Source organism: Nelumbo lutea, chromosome 5 (assembly GCF_056320005.1).
Source record: "Nelumbo lutea isolate HS-2025 chromosome 5, American lotus-T2T, whole genome shotgun sequence".
Classification (NCBI taxonomy): Eukaryota; Viridiplantae; Streptophyta; class Magnoliopsida; order Proteales; family Nelumbonaceae; genus Nelumbo; species Nelumbo lutea.
Window position 1 is genome coordinate 12,876,078 of NC_142688.1, and position 24,025 is coordinate 12,900,102.

Below are 24,025 nucleotides of genomic sequence, written 5' to 3' on the forward strand. Positions count from 1 at the left end.
TAATTAAATTAAGGCCCCATTTGGTTCATGGGAAAAGGGGTCTAGAATCGGAGTTGGAATGGGTTATTCTGATTCCAACTGTTTGGTTGGGCGGAATCGGAATCTCATTCCCATTCCTACTGGAATGGCATTCTCCCATTTGAGGGAATGGTCATTCTCTACCCCTTTCTTGGGAATGAAATCCCATTCCTATTGATTTTAATTCCCATTCTCATTCTTGTCTGAAACAAACAGATTATGAGAATGAACCATTCCAATTTTGATTCCGATTCTAACTATGAACCAAACGGACCCTAAGTTTTAACTTAATTCAAACAAAATTAACAATCCAAGAAAATTTATGGTAAACCAAAATACAAAAAGTCCATAATGTTCTTAGCATCAAACAAAATTAAAACTTTCTTCTAACTCTTTCATCTATGCTGATTCTAGAGCTTTGAGCACCGCCAACAATTCAACATTCACATCATTTCTAACCAAAAAAGCTGTCTACTACCTACCCAAAAACAGCAAACTAGGACTTGGAGGTATTATAGATACAAATACCATAAAATAGTGCAACTCCACTAATAAGTAATAACCCCTCCATCACATTTTATAATAACGTAAAACAAGTTTTTGAAGGCAAATTGCAACAGTTAGAAATGTTCATCAAATCCTCTCTCATTTGCCAATATTGTAAATCATAATTTAATATATTAATCTTAACAAAAGATTCTCTTAATAGATTTTACAACCCAATGAACAGACTTGCACAATTCCTTTCAGCATCACACTCTCTGTACAAACGAGTAACACTCAAAATGAACAACAAAAGAAAAAGTTAGAATCATGAATTCTGATGCCCCAGAGAAAAGAAGAAAAAAAAAGAACAAAAGCATAAGAGATGAAGTAATGTTTCCTCTTGCATATTACACAACAACGAGAACGGCCCATATCAAAACCAAAATTTGCCAATTTGACCGTAGTACAGGCAAAATTTTTGACCAAATCCCAAAGTAATAGTTTGTACTTGGGGTAGGGGGGACCTTCAAATTCCTTTTTTTTTTCTTGATGAACTGTAACTTTCTCTCCTCGAACCTCAAACTAGAATTCGTCCAAAATTGATAGTAACAGCTTTTAATCAAGGTTTTTAAAACCGATCGGAGAATGAACCGGTCAGGGTCTACTTCCTGGGTCAAACGGTTGGTCCGTTTTGACAAAAAAAAAGTTAAAAGAAAATGGTCAAAACCATTAAACGGTTCAATCGCCCGAGTCAACGGTTTACTGACCAAATCAATGTTTTTTCTACAAATATCTAATTTTGGGAGAAAATGAAACTGATCACATAACTGATTCTCAGTTTTTCTAATCCTGGAATAGTTAATTTGTCTCAACTGGCCCACCTCATTCCTAACTTATTACATGATCCCCTCCACCCAAAATTCTAGGTAGGAAGCCTTCCACTAAGCTAATCTACCCTTCAACTTTCATATGACAAACTCTAAAGATTCATGCTTTCTTTTCCTTTATAAGAGCGGGACTCCCCCAGATATTTACAATCCAGGTGAGGAGGGGACATCTTCATTTGATGCCTTAACAGTTTTTGTCCTTTAGCAGGAGTATTCTGGCTAAACCAGAGACTTTATCTATACTTCCAAAAATTTATCTATTGGCCAAATATAACTTGGAATTCTCTAGTTATATTTGCCTTTTCAAACAGCATGACATTATTAGCAAATGACAAGCACATGGGTGCCCCACAGCATATCTCAACTGTGTATTAGGAATATCTCCCAATGAAAAGCATAGAAGACATACATGTGATGAGCACATTTGGATTAATTTTATTAAACATTTCATTGCAATTACAAAGAGATAGAGAGAAAAAGGATGGTCTCCAAACTGACCTTTAAGAGCCCCATTAAAAAGGACCGAAAAATTCATTGACCTAATACAACATTTAATCATTTCACATCAGTTTTGGCTAAAACCTAATTCCTTCAACGCCCAAAATAAACAATCCCATTCTGAAGTGTTATGGGCTTTTAAAAATTAAAATATATAGTTTAGGTATCATATAGCCCCCACCAAATCATTTATTTTTAATAAAGTGCAACGATTCTTTAATAATTACGATATTATCATGAATTTGTCTATTATAGGATAAAGTTATTTTGAAATGATGAAATACGTAGAAATTAGAAAAAATGTTCAAAATATTGATACGTCCAATTATTGGGTGAATCGATACAGTTTTTTAGTGTTTATTTTATTTTATTTTTTGTAACTGGTTCAAAGGAATCGGTTTAAGTCTCCTCCACACTCTTAACTGGTCAGACCCCCGATACATCCACTATAGGGGCATATCAGAGGAACCTCGGAATGATATATATCCAACCAATCTTGCTTGCACATTGGAAAGAGCCACTGGTTTATCTCTCCATCGAATCAAATTAGTCAAAGGTGTGCATTCATGAGCTCATGCTAAAGTTTCAATCAATTCCTGCCAATATCTATGCCAGGAAATTAAGAACATAAATCTAATAGCCCAAACAAGATGTTTAAATAGGAACATCCACGCCCAGACCGGCTGATACATGTCGATACTTTGAACTTGGTGACAGAAGGGAATCGGGGTGTATGCACAAGAGTGAAATGGTAAAATTGTCAATTTAGATAAACAGCAGGAGAATGGTCGTTAGTGTGGATCCATTTCATCAATTATTTTAGTAATGGCTTTAACACAAAATGCAATATTAATTATTATTTCAAGTTTTTTAATGTAAAATAAATGTATAAGATAATTTAAAATTATATTTTTATTTTAATTTTAGGATATGCCATTGGAAGTTGGAACTGAATGGTCGAACCGTTGGACGCGAGATGCCGTCTTGGTTCTCATCCTTCTTTTTCTTCTATTTATATATTCCTCGTCAATCGTCATCCGTGTTGTTTTTCGGGAAAAAATATTCCTTTTAAATAAACGAGTAGGGGAGTTGGTATTCATTACAAGAAAACGGGGTGGGCAGTTTGGTCAACGTAGAAGTTAAATGGCAAGGACAGAGAGAGAGAGAGCATAAAAGGGTACACTGTCTTCGGTCTCTCGCTCTCTGTGTTCTCTCTCCACAGCCTTCCGTTTTCCTAGGTACCTCGTGTGATTTCTGATAGAAACTTTTGGGCCCGCTTTGCTTTGGGCCGAAAACGGAAAAAACCCTAATCGACAAACCAGATGGTTGGTTTTGGAGTGGATGGAGATGGAAAATGAAACCCTAACGACCTCCACAGCTGAAGAACAGCTGTCCTTGTTCTATCGGTAAACCTCCACTTTCCTTTATTTGCAATCTTCTCTTTTTATTCGTTCCTTTTTTCCAGCTTAGTCTCCCCCGATTCTAGTTGCATGTTGCCATTTTTGGTTATCACTTTTGCCTCTATTTAACAATCGTCGGTGGTTTCTTTTCCCATGTTTTATTCATTTCTGTTACTGTACATGCTGCGTTGGTTCTCTCTCTCTCTCTCTCTCTCTTTTAACTTCGTTTGTCTTGGTTTGTAGTTCTGATTGGGGATTCTAGCTTTTTGGATATTAATGAGCATTTATGACTAACTGCTGATGAAATGCTTTGCCTTGAGCATATTTGGACTTCGTACCGGGATTTTATCGAGTAGCTCTACTCGTCTCACATGAAGAAATGCCTAGTATTATTTTTTTTTCAGTTATTTGCTGGGGGAACTTGATCACTTGTGTTCTGGCTCCAGTAACTTGAGACTGCACATTAGTAGTTAATAAGGGCATTAAAAGCATCCATTTTTAGGACCAGCTGGCGTTATCTCGTTTATTTTCTCAATTTCCATAAATTTCATCTTATTTTATGAAAGCGGAATGGACGTTATAATTAACGCAACCTAAATTACTAATTAGAGATTGGGATTACTGTGTTGGTGCTGGGGAAATTTAAGATGATTTACGCATAGAGTTCTCCTCCCACCTCTTTTCGGGCACAGGAGAATAGTTTTTCAAAGAAAATGAAAAAAAAAGGCTTGGACATAATCATTCAATGCAACGAGGGGGTTTACTTTTTCTTTTCTTGACATTTCCTACCATCACTTGTTAGTTTTTATACACTGTTTATTTTCCCATCTATTGCAATTTTCTAATATTACTCTAATGTGTAGCATGTAGATGCACTGACGACTCAGGCTTGTTAGGATCACCTACATTCTTCTAGATCATCTTTTGTCATTTCAGGGAGGTTCTTTGCAGTTATTAGCATTTCTATTTGTCCCTTGGTAGAAGGAACAAGTTATTTGAAACTTATCCACTTCTCTTAGAAGTGATTTCACTAATGCAATTCTTGTCCTTTTTTGTTAATCCAGGAGGTTACTTCGTCCATTCAGAGGATTCCATCTTATTCTGATTCTTTCTTGTATCATTTTTGACCTGGTCATTTGTATGCCATGTCCTACAAGGGACCATATAATGTCACCAGTGAGTGTGGCTTTGGAGTACAAATCATGTGAACCTTGTGAAGATGATCATGATGTCCGTCTACAAGATATATTTATTACTGATGTTAGCTCAACCCATGCTCAGAGAATTACACCAACCTACATGGGTCTTAAGACCGCTTGTGCCAATGCTGAGTTCTTTTGTTTTCCTTCTACATTGCCTGGTTTTTTGTCTGAAGAAGACAACTTGGAATTCTCAAAGATCCAGGGTGATGTTTCATTACATGGCAGAACATTTTCAAGTGGAATGTTGGACAGTAGTGCAAGCCATAATTTAGACAATGGAAGATTTAAGTTATTAAATGGTAGAATTGTTTCCTGTTCTTTGAACTCTGGAAAGGAACATTCTGACATATCATACCCTCAAAATAATAATGTTGATCGCAACCATCTTGCTTCCTGTAAGGGCCATAGGTTAATCTCTAGCACAGACAAGAGCTTGGAGGCAATTAAAATATCGGATGCTCTTGTTCGTTCTTCATCACCTCGAGTGGAAATAAATCCTCCTTCACTAGATTGGGGACAAAAGTATTTATATTTTCCTTCATTAGCTTTTTTGACAGTTGCCAATACATTCAACGACGGTGTCTTACATGTCTACGAACCATTCAGTACTGACACACAATTCTATCCTTGTGATTTTGATGAATTGTTGCTTGGACCTGGAGAAGCTGCTACAATTTGTTTTGTTTTCTTACCAAGATGGTTGGGTTTGACTTCAGCTCACTTAGTAATACAGACAAGCTTTGGGGGTTTCTTGGTTCATGCTAAAGGTTTTGCTGTTGAGTCTCCCTACAACATACAACATCTGGTAGGCCTAGATATTTCTTCTGGTGAAAAATATGGACAGAACTTCTCTTTGTATAATCCTTTTGATAATACCCTAAATGTGGAGGAAGTGGTTGCATGGATTTCAGTCTCAACAGGGAATGCATCCTACTCTGCAGAGGCTTCTTGTAAACTGGAGAGTTCTGGGGCTTCTGATGAGTTGAATTCTTTTCTGAATGTTAAGGAAATGTTGGAGATTAAGAATGGTCAAGCTGGTCTGCTACAGGTGGAAATTAGGCCCCGTGACAAATGGGAGATTGATCCTCAAAGCACTGAAGCTATCATGGAGATAGATTTCTCATCCACCATAGAAGGAAAAATTTTTGGTGCTCTTTGTTTGCAGCTGCAGGGTTCTTCAATGGATGGGATCGATACACTGATTTTTCCTATTGAAGCAGAAGTGCATGGGAAAGCTGCATATAGTGGACTTACAGGTTTGGTTACAATGTTTCTTGAGGCTCTTGTGCCATGTGATTCCTCAGAAGCAATTGATGTTGCTCTCTCTTTAATAAATGGGGCTTCAGATATGTTAAGGATTGTCGGTATTAGTGAGGTTTCAGAAAGTGTGAATCTTTTTAAGATCAAATACATGGAGGGATTAATACTCTTCCCTGGCACTGTTACAAAAATTGCAGTGATCACTTATAATCCACCTACCGATCCTCCTGATATATCCAATATGTATTTGGATTGTAAATTGCTTATAGTTACAAACAGTTCAGTTAGTCCACAGATTGAGATTCCCTGCCAAGATGTAGTTCACACATGTTTGAGACATCAGTCAGTTTCATACACTGAGTGTGAACTTTATCCCGAGAAGGAACAACCTGCCTATGAAAGAGCGGGGGATTTAGGAGGCAGCATTCCATCTCCATCACAGGTAGATTATGTGGATTTGATTGAATTCTGCAACATGAATGTTTTTGTTTCCATTTAGTTTTGAAATTGCTACATCAGTGAAAAAAAGGAAAAAAGAAAACATGTTCTTGAACTGTGTTTTTGTTTGAAGAAGCAAAAACAAGTTTGTTTTGTTTCAAAGAACAATTCATGTTTTTGAAACCATCAAAATGGTGTTTTTAAAACAAAAAGAATATTGGAGTACAGTAATTGTATGATTTATGAAAGATGATGGGATATATTATGTTTGTCAAACTAGAAATTCAAGAACATGTCTTTGAGTTCATCTTTAGAAACAAACACACTAACAACCAAGAACATGTTTTCCATGTTTTTGTTTTAAGAAACAATTTGTTTCCAAACCAGATGGTTTTATTTATTTATTTTTTCAGAACTCACAATAAGAAAAATTTTTCACATTGAAGGACACGGCCAAAGTTCAAGGGTAGTCGTTGAGTGACAAATGGAAGGCATTTTAATGCTCCACTTGATGTTTAAGGCCTTATTTTAGATGCCACAATGAATTTCAGTAACAATTTAACATGTCCCAGACAAACAGCAGTACTCAAAAGTCTGAAACTTTATGTGCAAAATGACTATCCTGTGCAAATTCTTTTTCTACACCATTCAAACTCTAAGAATTGATAAGTTCTGCAAGAATTGCATTAAAAAGATTGGCAATGTTGAGAATTTTGTTATGGGAAGAGTATTATTTGCAATGGTGAAAGGACTGTATTATTATGCTGGCAGCTGCTACCTAACCCCTTTTATTAACGACCCCCCCCCCCCCCCCAGTACAGCTGGTGCCTATTGACTCTTTGCCTAACTATTGAATTAGCCATGCCATTTGCTTCTCTGTGAGTCCATAGCCATGTTACTCATAGCTCCTAGCAGGTTGTGTAGCTTGTTCCAGAGTATGACAGTGCTGCCAGGTTCCTTAAGTATCATTCTTAAGCCATCTCACCACTGTTCTAGAGTCTCCTACCACTATGTTGTGCAGGTTTAGCCTTTTTCATATCTTTTATCCCCTGGAGGACAGCATGCAATTTAGCCCTTGTAGAGTCTCCTTTGCTTATTGGTCCTTGAATGTCTTGAAGTTACTTGCTTGAACTTCGTGGTTTGTTTTGTTGTTCCTGTTGAGTAACTCTGTAGCACCATATGCCTTGACATATTTCCACCTGAATTATACAGGACTCCTTTTAGGCTTTTATTGACTCTTGGCAGATGCAGCTGTAGGAATTTCTAGCTTGGAGTCACATGTAAAAATAAAAAAAAAGAACACCAAAGGAGAATAAGCAGCTTCATAACGGACAGACCTCTGATTTCTTTTTGTACTCATTATCCATGCAAAATGGTTGACTTCAATTTGGCACCTTGGCCTTTTGATCGGGGACAAATATAACTCCATTGTAGATGCTTGGTGCTTCTACATGCTACATCTTTTGAATGCTAATAAACAAGGAAAAGAAAACCTCCCTACATTTTAAATTTCTAGTCTTGCTACTGGTGTACAAACTATAATTAAAAAGAAAGGTAATTTATTGACTAACACATCCTCCATATTACCTATCAATTCTCAATTGTGAACTAAACTTTTTTCAGCAAGAAATTGTTGTATGGTTTTGAACCATTTAGAAGTGAGGTATCGTAGTCATGCAACTCATAAAAAAGGGAAGTAGGCATGCAGTTTCCTTCTGCAAAACTTCCTATATTGTTGTGTCTCTTTCAGTGGCTGGTTTCAGTGGTTTGTTTTGGGACTTGGGTTCTAGGAGGGCTTGAGGGACCATGAAGCTGTTGCCATTTTGGTCCTTGTACAGAGATTCTTGAGGGTGTTTTCTTAGACCCATTAGGGTTGACTGCAAAATTTCATGCCAAGTTCTGTCACGCTTTTTTTTTTCAATGGTATTTTTCACACCCCATCCTCTGGTGTTTTTGGTAGAAGCAGTATGGTTGGATCCTACTCCTTAAAGGGTATTCTGTTGGGACTTGGGAGTGATACCCCCAAAGATAAATAATTGTGAGGTCCTTCAAAGGAGAAGGGTCAGCTTGGAAAGTATCACACCCATACTTGCTTTTTGTGTAAGGCAAGTTTTGGAACCACTCACCACTTGTTAATATCCTGCTCATTTGTGACTGTGATTTGGAATGTCTTTTCCCTATTTGGTGTCGGGTGGACTCTCCTGCAAGATGTTGAGATCTTATTCCAATCGTTTCTCTTCTCCCCAAGAACAAGAGAAAATATATTATAGAAATGTATGTGGGCAGCCATTCTTTGGTTGGTTTTGGGAAGAGAAAGATCTTTTCTGACAAGATTCAAAGTTCCAAACTGCTGAGGCCTTGATTGAGCTTATCTCTGTTTGAGCTTTCTATTGAAAAGCTTATCTCATTGAGAATTAGCCATTAGGTAAGTTCTTAGGTGGTAAGTAGTGGGGTTGTCATCAACCAGATGGGGCCGTATTGTTTAATGAATTGTCACTCCACCTTTGAATAGGGGGTGGTTGTACTGATGGTGTATTCAGGCTCCATTTGGGTTGAAGATTCAATGTAGGCTGGAATGTTACCCATCTTTCATGTCTAAGACTAAGCATGTCCTTGAGTTGTGTGAAAATTACAGTGGAAGGAGACTTGAAGATAGTCACTAACTGTTTTTTTTTTTTTTTTGGGATAGATGAAGAGAATTTTATTAATAGTCAAATGATAAAATAATAGAATGGGTCTTCCTGATGATAGGTGCAAGATGCGAGTTTGCGACCTTAGTTTCTAATCAGATTACAATTGAACCCAGAACATATGCTGTCCATGCACCCCTTGCTTAGCTAAGTAGTCAGCTATCCCATTAGCTGCCTATGCACCCCTTAATAGTGGAGATGCTGGCTCTTGGTCTACTGGCACCAGATCAGGGATCTAAATCTTTGGTTTCAAGTCTGGAGGGCAGTATTTGCTTGGTTCCTAGATCAGCAAATAACCTCAATGACATAGACACTGTGTATTAGGGTATGTATCCCCTGAGGTAATATCCTGGATACTGTTGTGCGTGTGTTAAATACTGACACTGTTGTATGTGAGGGAAAAGTAACCGAGGGCTAGCTCTTCTCTTTCAGAAAGGTTAGGCTAATACCCCTTTCGTTGTAATGTTGTCTTGTACGGTGGTACTTCTATATATTTTATTTTCCAAAAATTAATTGGGAAAGTGAGATGCGAACCATTGTCTACTGTATCTTTTTTTTTTTGATGAATAACTGATTACTTCATTGCATTTAAAGGAAAGTGTACAAGAGAAAGTGAGAGAGAAACAATCTCTCTTATCTGTCCCCTTTAACTTTAGTTATAATTACAATTACATTTGTGCCCAAAATGTTTGAATTCTTCCAACCCCTTGCTTGGCTTGCGCATCAGCCATTGAATTAGCTGTTCTTTTCACCCACTGTATTCTCAGTTCCATGTCCTTTGTGATCCATCTGAATTTTTTCTTCTCATTATTGTACTTCCACATCCTACTTTCCTCATCCAGTAGCCAAAGCACTGCTAGTTTGGAATCCCCTTCAATGATTAGCTTTCTAGCATTCATGGTTGTAGCCCTTTGCACCCCTTCCATATCTGCCATTACTTCTGCTCTTAGTGAGTCTCCTTCACCTTCTGGGCCTGAGAATAATGCACACTTTACCCTCCTCATCCCTGAATACACCTCCAATTCCTGACCTTCCTGGGTTTCCCATGCTACTGCCGTCAAAGGTAAGCTTTATAAATCCTCTTTCAGGAGGGGTCCAGATAGGAGTAACAGGCGGTTTATTGATATTTGAGTCTGCCACTATCTTCCAGTTTCTAATGATATCATCAATGGATATATGTGAGAAGTTTCCTAAGGATTTCAGCCAATGAGCCACTCTAATCAGTATTGATTCAATCATGACCTCTTTTGTTCTCTCCTTTTCTCTAAAAATCCTTGCATTTCTTTCTTCCCACACTACCCAGATTATTGCCACCCTAGCACTCTTTCACATGATGTTACCTATCTTCTTTGGCCATGGACAGGAAGTTGGATCAAAGAGACTTTTGATGTCAGCCGGAGGTGTCCACTTGCATTCAAATAGGGAAAAAAGCCATTCCCAAATGCCAGCAACAAACAAACAAGTAATAAACAACTGAAAGCAAGTCTCACTATTAGCCTTACAAAGAAGACACCAGTGTGGGGAAAGGCACCACTTTTTCCTCTTCCTTTGTAGCCAGTCAAAAGTATTTATTCTTTCATGTACAACTTCCCAACAAAAAGCCGCAATCCTAGGTGGGATAGGCTTGTACAATACCTCCTTATTAGGAAAAGATTGAGGGGGACTAAGGGGAGGTTGGGTTAACACTTTGAAGGAGTTGTAGGAAAACATGCCCGAAGAGGAAGGTGCCCAAATTCTTTCATCAGACTTATCAGGATCAAGGAAAGTTCCTTCAAGGTTTTGGATTAAAGAGAGTACACAATCAATTTCTGAATCCCTTAATCCCCTTCTAAAGCCAAAGTTCTAATCAAAACCATTGATTGAGTTTGAAGGGACTAAGAAGGTTGAAATGGGCTCAATCTTGAAACATGATAAGGAATACAAAGAGGGGTATAAGTCTTTCAAAGGGGAGTTCTCATACCGGGTTTGATCCCAAAATTTGATTAAGTTGCTAGAATTGAGTTCATACCTTACAAGAGGCAAGAAACAAGGAAGAATTACTTGTATGGCCTTCCAAGGTGAAGCTTTGGTAGCCCGTTGCAGTAATCCAGCGTCCCATCCATTGTCCAGTAGCCCGTGTATGCTCACCACCACCCATGCCCATAGTTTCTCTTTCTTTTGGCATTCTCCATGGCCACTTCCCTAGTAGAGATAAATTTCTTTTTTTGGATATTTTCTTTTCCAAGCCCCCATACTTTTTATCTCTACTGACTAACTCCCAGCACACCTTGTGATCTCTTTTCTCTTCTCCTGGCTCCCATAAGAAGTCCCTTATTAATTTCTCAATGCTCTTGCTTACTCCTGCTGGCATTTTGAAGACTGACATATAGTACACAGGGAGGTTTGCTAGGTTCGACTTTATTAGGGTTATCCTACCTCTTAGGGAAATGTAGCCATTTTTCCAACACGCCAGTTTCTTTGTCACCTTTTCTACAACTGGATTCCAAAAGCTTGAGTCCTTCGAGTTGGCTCCTAAGGGTAAACCTAGGTAGCTTAAAGGCCATTGAGAGACATTGCAACCCAAGATTTCAGCACAAACTTCTAACTCTCTATCCTCAATGTTTACACCTGCAATGCAACTCTTCTCGAAATTGACTTTTAATTTGGATAACCACTCTGCTGTATCTTTGATTGGCTGGATAACCACTCTGCTGTAACTTTTGTTTTCACATATTAATACAATTAATAAGATTTTCTTGCTGATAGAGAAAAAGGGAAATTGAGATGCTGATTCTAGAGGATGGGTAACAGAGAGGTATAAATTGCAAACAGAATGAGAGGATTTATAAAAGTAAAATGGTTCAACTACTTAAATTTTAGGGGGATGCTTTTCCTTTAGTAGAAAAAAGGGAATAGATAAGCTTTGAATCATATTGATAAAGGTATATGCGTAATGTAATGGCATCTTTGGACATGACCCATGGGATTGATCGAGTGACATTCTGACTTTTTAATTAAAACAAATGCAGAATTGAGTGGGGCATGAACTGAATATAAATCTGCAAGCAACTTGAACAAAAAAGGAAGTGTATACATGCTCTTAGGCTTTTCTCTTCCCAGACACCTTTTTCATGCTTCACCAAAAATACTAGTTTGCAATTCTTTCAAATCGTAGGCTTCTAAGGCCACTAGAATTGAATTGCAGAGTGTAAACTGTTTCCTTCTTTCCCCTCATAAACTACAAAATTCAACATCTTGGTTTTGGTTTTGGTGCCTTGTTTATCATAACTAAAGATTTACTATGGTAGCGTGACTTTATTTACTTCCATCTTTTTTTGTCTTCTTAAAAAGAAAGTATACTTTATGTCTTCTTAAGTGACATTTTCTATATTTATGTTGTTAATTGTTATTTCTGTATTGTCAATCACAATTTTGGGTTCTCCTGTCAACTTGCAGTTCAATGCATTAAAGATTGCAGAAGTAGATGAGTTGGTGTTAAAAAGTTGGAGGTCTCAGGGTACAAAAAATGGCATGTCTGTGCTTGATGATCATGAGATTCTCTTCCCAATGGTTCAGGTTGGGACTCACTGTTCGAAATGGATCACTGTCAAAAATCCAAGTAAAGAACCTGTAGTAATGCAGCTTATTATGAACTCTGTGACTGTCATTGATCAATGCAAGACTTCCGATATGGTCTTACAACCCTCATTCTCATTTAGTTTGGTTCTGAACAGCTCTACTGCACCAACAAAGTATGGGTTCTCAATAACAGAGACTGCAGTAACGGAGGCCTATGTCCATCCTAATGGCACGGCTCTTTTTGGGCCAATTGTCTTTTACCCTTCACATCGATGTCTCTGGAAAAGTTCAGCACTGATAAGGAACAATCTTTCAGGTGTAGAGTGGTTGCCCCTACGGGGATTTGGAGGATCAGTTTCGTTGGTCCTGATTGAGGGGTCTAAGCCTGTTCAGAGCCTTGAGTTCATCCTAAACATGCCAATTCCTCTCAATATATCTCCGCAGTCTTTATTTCACAAGGATGACACTAGTTCCATCTGTTCTCAGCCATTTGTGAAAGAGTTATTTGCCAAAAACATAGGGGATCTGCCACTAGTAGTAAAAAGAATTGAAGTTTCAGGAACTGATTGTCAGTTGGATGGGTTTATGGTACATACCTGTAAAGGTTTTGCTCTTGAACCAGGGGAGTCAACAAGGCTTCTGATCTCATTTGAAACAGACTTTACTGCTGCAGTGGTTCACAGAGATCTTGAGCTGGCCTTAGCCACTGGTATATTTGTGATCCCCATGAAAGCAAGTCTTCCAGTGGATGTCTTCAATCTCTGTAGGAGGTCATTGTTACATATGCTGCTGATAAAATTCTCTGTGCTCTTTGTTGCAGCTTCTTTATTGTTTCTTATCTTCTGCTGCATCTATCCTCAACCAATGTCTTTGGTTGCTGTTGATTGCTACTTGCTTAAGAGTGAAAAAGCTTCCATCATTACCATTGGCAGGGCTGGAAAACCTTCTCGCAGTCATCATAATCAAAGAAACAATATATCTTCTATGTGTAGTAATGGGGGCAATATGATCAGGTCAGTTAGGGAAGATGAAACCACAGATATGGCGTTTATTGGTAGATACTCTGATTGTCCAAGTGCAGAACAGGGACTAATTGCTTCACATACAAAACTGAAGCAGGGTAACCAAGAAAGGACTATCAATGTGCCAGAACCTCAAAAAGAAGCACTCTTGTTTTCATCATCTTCAGTGTCGAAATCTGCAGCATTTGTTGAGAGCTCTAGTTTGGTGGAATCACCACAAACTGGTAATCTCACAGTTAGGATTGAGAAAGAAAAGGGTAGACGACGAAGGAAGAAAAAACCAGCTGGTGTAGGTGCAGGATTAACGGGAGTTCTTGAGGTTTCAAGCAGTCAGAGTGGGAATTCTACACCTTCTTCACCCCTGTCTCCTGTCACATCCTTCACACCGAAAAGAGTATGGCCTCTATCTCCTGACACAGACAATGCAATTGAGAATAAGAGTTCATTTGCAAGATTGGCAGATCAGAGCCATGAGAAGGGACAAATCCCTGAAATTGCTAGAGATGATAGGTTGTTGGAACCTGAGGTCTCTTCCAGGTCTGGAAGCAGAAATTGTTTACTTTCTGGCCCTGAGCAATCATCTGTGCTAAGAAAAGTGACAAGCAAACCCGTGCTATTACCATCTGCCACTTTTCCAAGTTCAGGACGGCGTGCACCTTATGCCACAAGCAATCCTTCATTTTTGGCTTCAACTTCTGCAATTTCCCCTGATGCTCGTGCTCCAGGATCCAAACCTATGAAGGAGAAGACAGCAAAATTAGAGAAGACTGGATATGTGGATGAGTTCAGATATGACATATGGGGGAACCATTTTTCTGGGTTTCATCTGATGGGTAGGACAAAGGATGTTTCAACAATGATCTCCAGTGCTTCTGATGGCAGCTCTGATAGCTTTTTTGTTAGGGGCCCACAGATCCTTACGAGAAAATCTCAAACAAGATCAGAATCTCTTTCTCCTAAATTATCTAATTGTGCTGTAAGTTGCCATCACCCAAAGGGTTAATTATAAATGTTTAGTAATTATTAGTTTTTAAAATTGTCCTCCTATTTCTAATTTATATCCATGTTCATAGAAGACACACACAAAAGGGAAAAAAAGAGCACGCATACACACACACCACCAGCACCACAGTTTTTCATGTTTGATGGCAAAAATGTTTAACCAGTTCACTTCAAAGTATTATAACACTTATTTTCTTCTTGTATATGTTGGAAATTGGAAAAATATTTTCTCACCATTTACAACCTAGTTGCTGCTAAAGTCATTGCCCCGCTTTTGACAATTTTTTATTCCTAGTTATGATATACCCAGATATGGATAACGACTTGAACATGGATACAGGTATGGAATAGGGGTGATCATGGGCCAGTCCTTACCACGCCTGCACCCTAGGCTTGCAACATAAGAATAGTTTTTACTTGTCAAAACATACATACATATATATATATATATATATATATAGTTTTGTTAAAATATCTCATTTGTGTATGATTTCTCAAAACTTCTCTCCCTAAATTTAATTACATTTGTAATATATACACATTTTTGTGTATGATTTTGTTAGAACTTTCTGTTTTATATTTTTTTAAAGTGTTTAATGCTTCTACTGAGTATATCTGGTAGTGTCCATGCAATGTCTGATGCTTCATTTGGTGCATATTGTATCTGATACATAGAAGTATCTAGGTATCATAATATTGGGAGTAGACAAGTTCTGATCAATATTTTATAATTTTCTATTTACTTCTGCATTTCAATATGGTAGGGGCATTTTAATAATTTCACATGTTATATGTGCACCATAAGCTTATTATTTTGATTCATCTAGTCGAAATTTGGTTGAGTTAAAATTCAAAACCCACAAATTCTACTAGCCAGCTATTATAGTCATCAACAACTCACAAATTCATCGAAAAGAATGACCCCCTGAATTGGTTAAGAACCCTTCTTTGCACTCTTAACACAATTCGGGAGAAATTGTAATATTTGTATCTCTTCAATGAATTAATGTCTGTTCTTGCCAAAAAAAGCATTGGAAGAGTCATTCTACATCACTAAAGGATTGAAATTGATCCAAGTATGTGTTCCTTTTATCGTCATCATCTAAGCCTTGTTATGTTGGGTCGGCTATAAGAATTCTTTTTCGACATTCCCTTCTATTCAATGCCTTTCTTTAATGTACATTAATAAATGAAAATTTTCTTTTGTAGTAATTTTTGTCCTTCGGTGTGAAACCACATCCATTAGCTCTTATATCAGGTTGTTCTTTATTTATCACTTTTAATCATGTTAAACTTCATCGTAGAACCATACATTGAAACCTATTTTCCAAATTTGTGTTCTTTACAAAATGAAGTGTCTTTTTGTGCAAGATGTACTCCACATCCTACCAAAAGTTTTCATAGTTGTGGAATAAATTTACGATTCTTGAGTTTAATCTCTCAGATCCTTCGTAACCAAGTGAATCCTACCTTTAGTACTTTAACTCTCCCCCAACCCTAATCAAACCAATTATTCGGATTGGACATCTTTCTCTCTCTCTCTCTCTCTCTCTCTCTCGTGCGCACACGTGTTGGCTGGAACCAAAAGGTTATTTGGAAATCAGTTGTTGAACAGGAGATGGTGCTTTGCTCTTGAATCAACGTCTGATTGATCGTCAGGTTATACTTTATAAAAGTCACGATTTACAATAGAAAAAGCATGTGCAGCGTCTGGAAAAATAGAAATTGGTGCTAGGAAGAGGCCTTGTCAGCTATTGTGCTTTAGTGCTCCCCAGACCAGTTTTGAAAAGCGATGGCAGTGGTAGGATTCTTTGCAAAGAGCAATACACGTACGGGCTAACGTATATTCTTTTCCATCCCTCGCGCTGCAAATTGATCTACTTGATTCAATAGTCTCCTGATTTTGTCTCAGGGATAAACAAAACGCAGAGATTGTAAGGAATTTTCAACGGTGACAAATCATTCATTTGGTACATGAGTACATCCACCCCGTTACATTACTTCTTTCTCTTAACCTCGGCCTCTGGGAAAACCGTAAAAGACGCTCAATTTTATCAAACCACGATCCGCAAGTAAACTTCACGCTTAAATTACCATCACAACCTCTATTTGGAACTCAAATACATTTGCATTAGTCTTTTGGAATGTTCTCTTTCTTCAATCTCCGAAATGTTTATTTTTTTCCCCCATTCCTTAGGCTGTGCTTGGTTGCAGTGCAAATAGATGCAAAACTATGGCAATGCAAATGATTTGGGTGTAAATTCAAATATATTTTTGTTTTAAATTTAACCTTATTTTGTTTGATTGTACTAAAAATGAAGTAAAATAACTGAAGCAAAATAAAGAATAACCCAAAACAAAATTAAACCAAAAATTTCATTCTTTTTCATTTGATTTGCACACATGCATTTGAGTGCAAATAAAATTGCACTGCAACCAAATGCCGCCTTGTGAAAACAAACGCAGGTGTTTTTTCCCAACCACCGCCAAAGGATTATTCACTCACCGGCAGGGAATGAAGACTGGGTTTTGATGGTGTGTATAGTTTTATGACTTTATCCTATGAAGATACTGTTGTGATAGTAATTCGGTTTTTGAATGCGGTTACCCCTTATTTTGCCCATCACAAATGCACAATTATAATCCCATGAAATCCACATCCTGCACCTTCTCGAGTTCTCTCGGTTCAGTAAGTCATCTCAAACAAAACTATTTTAACGAACGACCAACAATCAGATCTTCTTGAGCTGTATTCAAGCCTTTACCTCCCCTTCTTTTATAAACCTTTTTAAAACTTGATGGATATTGGACCAACATTCGAATTTTGATCTGTATTCAAGCCTTTACCTCCCCTTTTTTATAAACCTTTTAAAACGTAAACAGGACATTGGACCAACAATCAGATCGAGCTGTATTCAATCGAGAGAAGACTTTGGTAATATAGATCAAACAATAATTTTTAACACTCCTTACGCTTCTGAAGGTGCTAACTTGTCATCTAAACTAGGGATGTCAATGGACTGGATATTGGCCCAATCCGACTAGGTCCAATATGGGTTCATTACAGATGGACCAGGTCCAGTTCAATCCAATAAATATTTTGGACTGGACTGGTTCAATTCAATGTCTTATTTGACCATCCAGCCTGTTCAAATTGATTTTACTTCGGATTGTGTCCAATCCAAACCTGGTCCACGATACCCCTACCCTATTCTTATCCTCTGGCAATGGACTGGATATGGGTTCAACCTGGCCTAGTTCAATATAAATCAATGATCAGGTCCAATCCAATCTAATAAATACTTTGGATCATTAAGTCTGGAGCAATGTATTATTGGACCATCCAATCCATTCAAGTAGGTTTCGATTTGGATAGAGTCCAACTCAAACCTGGTCCACTGACACCCCTAATCTAAAAGTGCAACTTGGTGAGGGTTGAATTGAGCATTTGTTACAATTTGAATAGGTGCAGCGGCCTATAGGCCCGATGCAATATAACTTATGGCAGAAGCTTGTTTCCCTATAAAATATTTTCTTTCATGCTTTTTTTTTTTTTTTGGGTGGGGGGGGGGGGGGGGTTGGGATTTTTTTTCTACTGCCCCTACCTTTTGAAACAGTCTCTTTACAAACTTGCGCAAGCCGATCTCTAGGAGGGAGCCTGAGATTCCAATTGTTGTTTTGAGATACCCATTTAAACCCCTTTTGCCCGTCAGGAATTCAGTTGACACCTTTACCAAGTAAAGCGGCAGTGGGCATGAGTCATTTTAATTAATTAATAATTTTTCAGTTATGGTTTAAGTGAAAGCCAGTTTCATGTAGGTTGAAGAGTGAAATAAATAAACGCAATTTACTTGAAAAAGTTGGATGTGAAATACAAATAAGTGCTTATTTAGATAAATTATTGTGTAAACACTTATTTTTAAAATAAGCATTTTCAAAGATATGGCCTAAATATAATAAAATATTTAAAGGAAGTATATCATCTCTCTGGATTGTGACATCTTTTTGAGTGAAAAGAAATGCCTTACGTGCACATGTACAAACAGCATTCTACAGTTCACCTCAGACATGGTGCAGGCGTTGGAGATGAAAGGCGTTGCATGAAGATATTCATTAGGTGAGGCCGATGAAGGGAGATTGGAACGAATGAAATAAATGAAGGGAAGGTAGAGGTCGTAGAGCAAAGACTTGGCATCCAGTTCAGTGATGTTGACGATAGAGTAGGGGCTGTGAGTTGTGAGGGGGAAACGCCACTGAGCTATAGGGAGGGTTTGGGACCATCTTCTGGGCATCAGAAATTCAGAGCTGGCAAAACAAAAACTGGAACACACGTGGTCACCTCAGACTAAGCCATCAATGCAAAACCAAATCGGATTTGCAATTATTTTGTCTGGGTTGTCGTCTCTTTTATGTGTTTACATCAAGCCTCGTCTCTAACTAGCAGAGCTTAGATCTCTCCTACCTCGTCTCTCTCCGTCTCATCTCTTTAGTCTTTGCCTCAGATGCAGCATTAATGTAGCTAATTAGGACCATAAATACAGCTTTTTAATTGGCTATGCCGCCTAATCAAAGGGCTTCCTATTACAAGAAATGCGGAAAATTTTGATGTAGTCAACGCTTATATTAATCGTAGAAGTACGTAGCTACATGATCCGTGATGAGGTTCCATTCCATCCATCATTCTAAGCTGTTTCAGTTCTGGCATGACCGGTAGTACTATGGTAGTAATATATTCGACCAACCATTTCTTGTTTTGTTGGACCACATGTACAATTATAAGGTTGGCAACTGTTCATTCGGGTCTGGCCCAGGGACAATGATCATCTCAGCCCACGGCCCTGAGCATGCACCAAGCTACTAGCTTTAGCTACACGTATAGTGAGTGTGTCCAAGGCAAACTTGGTTGATGATAAAAAGATATTAATGGGGCCAATGAATGGTTTGGAGTTTGGACTCTCTCTCTCTCTCTCTCTCCATGTTGCAGTGTAGGGCTCACGAGGGCCTAGCCAGCATTAGGGTGATGACAAACAGGGTCACCTTCATGCTGTAAATCCATAATGGTCTTTATAGTAAAATTTCGGCCCAATATTTCAAAGGACTGGATTTGGGCTTGAGACATGGACCACCGTCCACCAAAATTTCGAATCCCATTGAGGGCTTCAAATTCAATTGGGTATATATTCCTTTCAATGCTAATGTAAGGTACCTTATAGTCCTCCTCTCAATAAAAGTAGCTTTCCGGTCACAAATTACCAGAGAAATTGATCGGTTGGATTGGTGAACTAGCAATTTTCAGGATGATGTAGATTCATTTATGTTGGGCTTGCTTTGTTTTTAAGTGAGAGAACATCATCATAATTTCATAGCTCAGGCCTCAGGAATAAAGAAGGAATCTAGGAGATCTCCTTTTGGTTTCCACAAGGACCAACTGATGAAATTCTGAGCTAGCTGCTCCCTAGGATCCACGGATAGGACATCCCATAGTGGTTCACTAATTACTATGGTAAGAAGAAAACGATCTAAGAGTTTAGGTTGCAATATACAATTCCAAGTTCCAATACAAAATTCACTTTTGATTTTCACCACTCAGTCCCAGTACTCTCTCGGGCCTTTTTGCATGTGGCTGCTTTTGCCCTTTTTCCTGGTTCCAACTTCTTTCTATTTTGGACTCACGCCCACATAAAATATGAATAGAAGTCATTGAAGGCCCCCACCCCAAAACATAGGACCACCTCCAGCACATTAAAGAATGTTAGTTTTGGACCTTGTGTGTATTATATATTGGGCTTTCCTTGATTTCTTCAACATTGTTAAATGTTATCTCACAAGACAAGCCCTGATAATATGCTGCACCAACACAAATACCTCTCTCTTTCTCTCTCAAAGCTAATTATATCTGTTTTAATTGTTTTTTTGCTATTATATGCTTGAGTTTGATTGAAAACCCTTGTCACACAGCACATTATCCAAGTTTTTTTTTTCTTTTCTATATTACTTTTTACCATTTCTTCTGCAAGTAATTTACTGAGCTTCTTTTTTTCCTGGTGGGCATGAATTAGGATATATAGCAGCTTGCTAAGAAAAACTCTACTTGTATATCCAAGGAAAACTAATTGTGGAAACAAAAGTGAAAAAGAGGAGAGGGAAAAACATATGAAAGTAGCTAGAGAAGTTGGTTAATGGGGGGTACAATCATTTTATAGGGCATGACTCCATTTCATTGATCGGTTTGGTGGTCAGACCGAAAAAGCAGGAAAAGCTATTGAAATGTTTCTCTTTAATAAAATGTGTATACATGGCCCCTTTCCATTCATGTTCTTGTACGTGGGACATTGCAGGACGGAATCCGAGCATCAAGCATGCCAAAAATCCCTATTTCAATCTAAACCAGGCAACCCAAGGATGAATGTTGAACCTACTTCCCCATTTTGGTGGCTTTCTACTTTCTAATGGAGCTCTTGACCCACTAAATGGTTCTGTTACTCCCCTTAATGCCCAAGCTGAGGAAAAGCAAATATAATACACCCATGAGTCCCATCAGATAGAGAATTTACTGCATTGGTCAAATTTTTAATCCATCAGCCATATGCCCTACTTTTAAAGTTTTGCCCATTTTTTGTTGAATATAGAATTCATCTACAAAAGTGAATTCATTTTACACACTTCTCACCTCACAAAATGTTTGTACCCCGAAAATTTTCATGAAGAGAGAGAGAGACGAACTACTTAGGGACCATTTGATAATGGTTAAAGTTGCTGAACTGACAACTTTTTTTTTGGGTCTTTTACTGGATAAAATAATTAAATAACAAAATATTGAAGGGTATAGCAATCCACCCAAGTTTTAAATTCATCTATTAAATTGGTGAAAGACAAAGCAATAAGGTTTTCAATGGAAGGAAATCTGTTGAACAGACCAGTAAACACAGCTTTAGCCTTTAGGAAAGGTCTCTGGACGATTCAATTATTAAAAGCTCTCTCTATTTTACAAGGCTGCCTGGCCGTTGCAATATCCACATTTTGTTTCATTCAATCAGGGGCCATTCATTCTGCATGCATCACATAAATGGCATTTTGCTTTCCTCAGTAATCGAATTAACGTCATCGTTGAAGGTGGAAAGGGAGGAAGAAATTGAAGAAAGAGCGGCAGAGAAACATTTTTTGATTCTTCTCAACTGTTGAAGCAATGAAATGAATTGGGGTGTTAAACTGTGAAAAAGCATGGAAACCGGGCATCCTCTCTGCCTGGGTTTGCAGGTTTCCACTGGCATAGCATAATGCGCATGGACGTTGCCGCAAACGTCTCTGCAGTCTGCGTGAGGCTGACATTAATTTTGCAAAAGCTTTTAATGCATAATTTGATATTCAAGCAAAAGCTATGGGCTTACTGTTTGTAGATTGGCTCAGATTTTTGAGTTGACGCGTGGAATCCGCTTGTTTTGGAAATGGGGAACCTTTTCTTGAGATGGACGAAAGGGGTAGAGTTGGACTAATGCTTCCAATCTTTATTTATTTATTTGGTTCAATTAATTAAACTCGGCTATTTTACAGATTTTACAATTCATGTAGGACTCTGCTTTTATTATGGCTGTGTTTGGTTTGATATATATTTTTTTATCAAACCAAGCATGGCCTATAGTTATATAAGGTTTCTTGATCAGGTCCATTAGGGTGGGTTCTTCTCTAATTTCCATAATTTAGAAATGACTCATCCAATTTCTGAACTGTGGATGAACTTTGGGTTGGCTACATGTTTCAGTCCTCCTCCAATTGTCCTGGACCATTCAACATTCAATCTTATGTTAGTTAATAGCTTAATATTTGACTCAATTGATCTTAAATGGTGGAGCTTTTAAGAAATAGAGCTATTAATTTATTTCTTTTTTTACAATTTTAATAATGCTGCATCCTTCCATGTTCCACTTTTAAATGTTAGAGGAGTCGTTTAACAAAATATCCTTGTATTTTTTTTTTTGCTGATATAACAATTATTTTTATTAAAAAAATACTCATTTATTGACAAACAGCCCCTTAGATGCCAATGAGCACCGTTTTTCTAATCAATTTCTCTCATTTAATGAAGGACGCAGCACTTTGCCACTTCACTGACAAATGGATAATTAAGATGATAATCAACTTGGGAAAAGAATTCAAGTACTAAATACAGTGTTGATTATATATTCATCAATGGAAGGAGCAAAATAAATTCCAAACCTTACCACTTCGGTTTTTTAAACCTTTGTTGTGGTTGACTGGTTGTGGCACTCACTCCAATGCGATATATCTCTACTTCAATTCAATTCTTTTTTTATTATATATTACACATTATATGGGAATATGGGATTAAAGAGTGGTGACCGAGTAGGGTGTATATTTTAGAGTCCCACTGATCTAATCACCTAGGATCTGTAGGTATGTGCCTCCGGAGGGATGCAAAGAGGAATCAAGACCTCACACCGATCTTACAGCCCCATTTCATCGTATATTGAAAATATTTTTCAATAAATAATAATAAAAACTATAAACAATATTCCCAATGTGCGGTGGGATGCGTTGTGATGAATAATGCTTTGTGAGAAATAGATTCAGACTCTGTGAAGTGACTGTCTCTACTCAGTCACCGATTAATTCAATTCAAGGCAAAGGAAAGAATCTATGCATGAAATACCCTAATATGGTATTGTTGATTCATTGTACTTTGATGCTTATACTAGCTGTATGTATTTGAATCCTCTTGTATGATCCAGCTTATCGTTTGGGTAGATAAGCCTAAGACAAGGGTGGCATTTATAGAAAGTTGATGTTGATTGTGCACTAAGGACTAAATATATGGCCAAACCAAAGGGTCTTATCTATCTAATCAAATTGTTTAGATATATTTGCTTGTTTTTTCTTTTAACTTTTATTGCCTTCAATTTGCTTTTTATGTGAATTATATATTTGCTAAAAGTTTCTTTCAGTTTGAATAGATACCCATAAATCTTTGTGTTTTGTGATTAAAAAGAGATGAAAGTGCTGATCAATTTATTATTATAGATTTTCCTATTGCTTCTTATTAGCTAATTCCTTGGTCCACTAAGCCACAAACTGTATCCATTTGTTGTATGAATTCAAATATAAAAAATATAATATAGTTACAAATTGAAAATAAAAAATCACATTATTAAAAAATATCAAATAAATTAAATAAAATTATAACAAAATTTACAATAATTTGAAAAATGATATACAACTGTTGAATATACAAAAAATATTGACTTCATCATTTTCTCTTATTGTTCTCGACTTTGATCATTTGCTTCAGGTGAAATATTATGTGTAGTGTCATGCCCTCTTTTGTCTTGTAATCTATTTTCACATTCCAACCAATCTTTAAAGCAGATGCACATCTCTAAAATTTCATCATTCATACAACTTCTTTTGTCATTCAACACCCTAGTACATGCATTAAAACAAGACTGATGGAATTTTAGACACGTGAGGGGTTAGTAGATCACGTGTCATGGCGACAAGAACTATATAGTTTTTTGCATGTTCACTCCACCAAGCTAAAATATCAAAATT

General features: G+C 37.5%; 1 protein-coding gene across 2 annotated transcripts; it reads left to right on the forward strand.

The window, feature by feature from the left end:
- The first annotated feature begins 3,055 nt into the window (after nt 1–3,055).
- LOC148850419 (uncharacterized) lies at nt 3,056–15,058 on the forward strand. 2 transcript variants are annotated; one of them, XM_088947598.1, is made up of 4 exons: nt 3,056–3,295; nt 4,354–6,193; nt 12,315–14,435; nt 14,802–15,058. In XM_088947598.1, exons 1-4 carry the CDS (start codon nt 3,231–3,233, stop codon nt 14,850–14,852), a joined length of 4,077 nt encoding a protein of 1,358 aa, XP_088803724.1. In that variant the 5' UTR covers nt 3,056–3,230; the 3' UTR covers nt 14,853–15,058. The 2 variants fall into 2 exon arrangements, with proteins under 2 accessions (XP_088803724.1, XP_088803725.1); XM_088947599.1 differs by having other exon boundaries at nt 3,057–3,295; nt 4,153–6,193; nt 14,802–15,056.
- Nucleotides 15,059–24,025: the final 8,967 nt, after the last annotated feature.

Coding starts and splice junctions, on each gene's coding strand:
- LOC148850419 (XM_088947598.1), top strand. CDS start 3,231: ATGGAGATGGAAAATGAAACCCTAACGACCTCCACAGCTGAAGAACAG. Junction 3,296..4,353: donor CAGCTGTCCTTGTTCTATCG/GTAAACCTCCAC, acceptor TTGTTAATCCAG/GAGGTTACTTCGTCCATTCA. Junction 14,436..14,801: donor CTAAATTATCTAATTGTGCT/GTAAGTTGCCAT, acceptor ACATGGATACAG/GTATGGAATAGGGGTGATCA.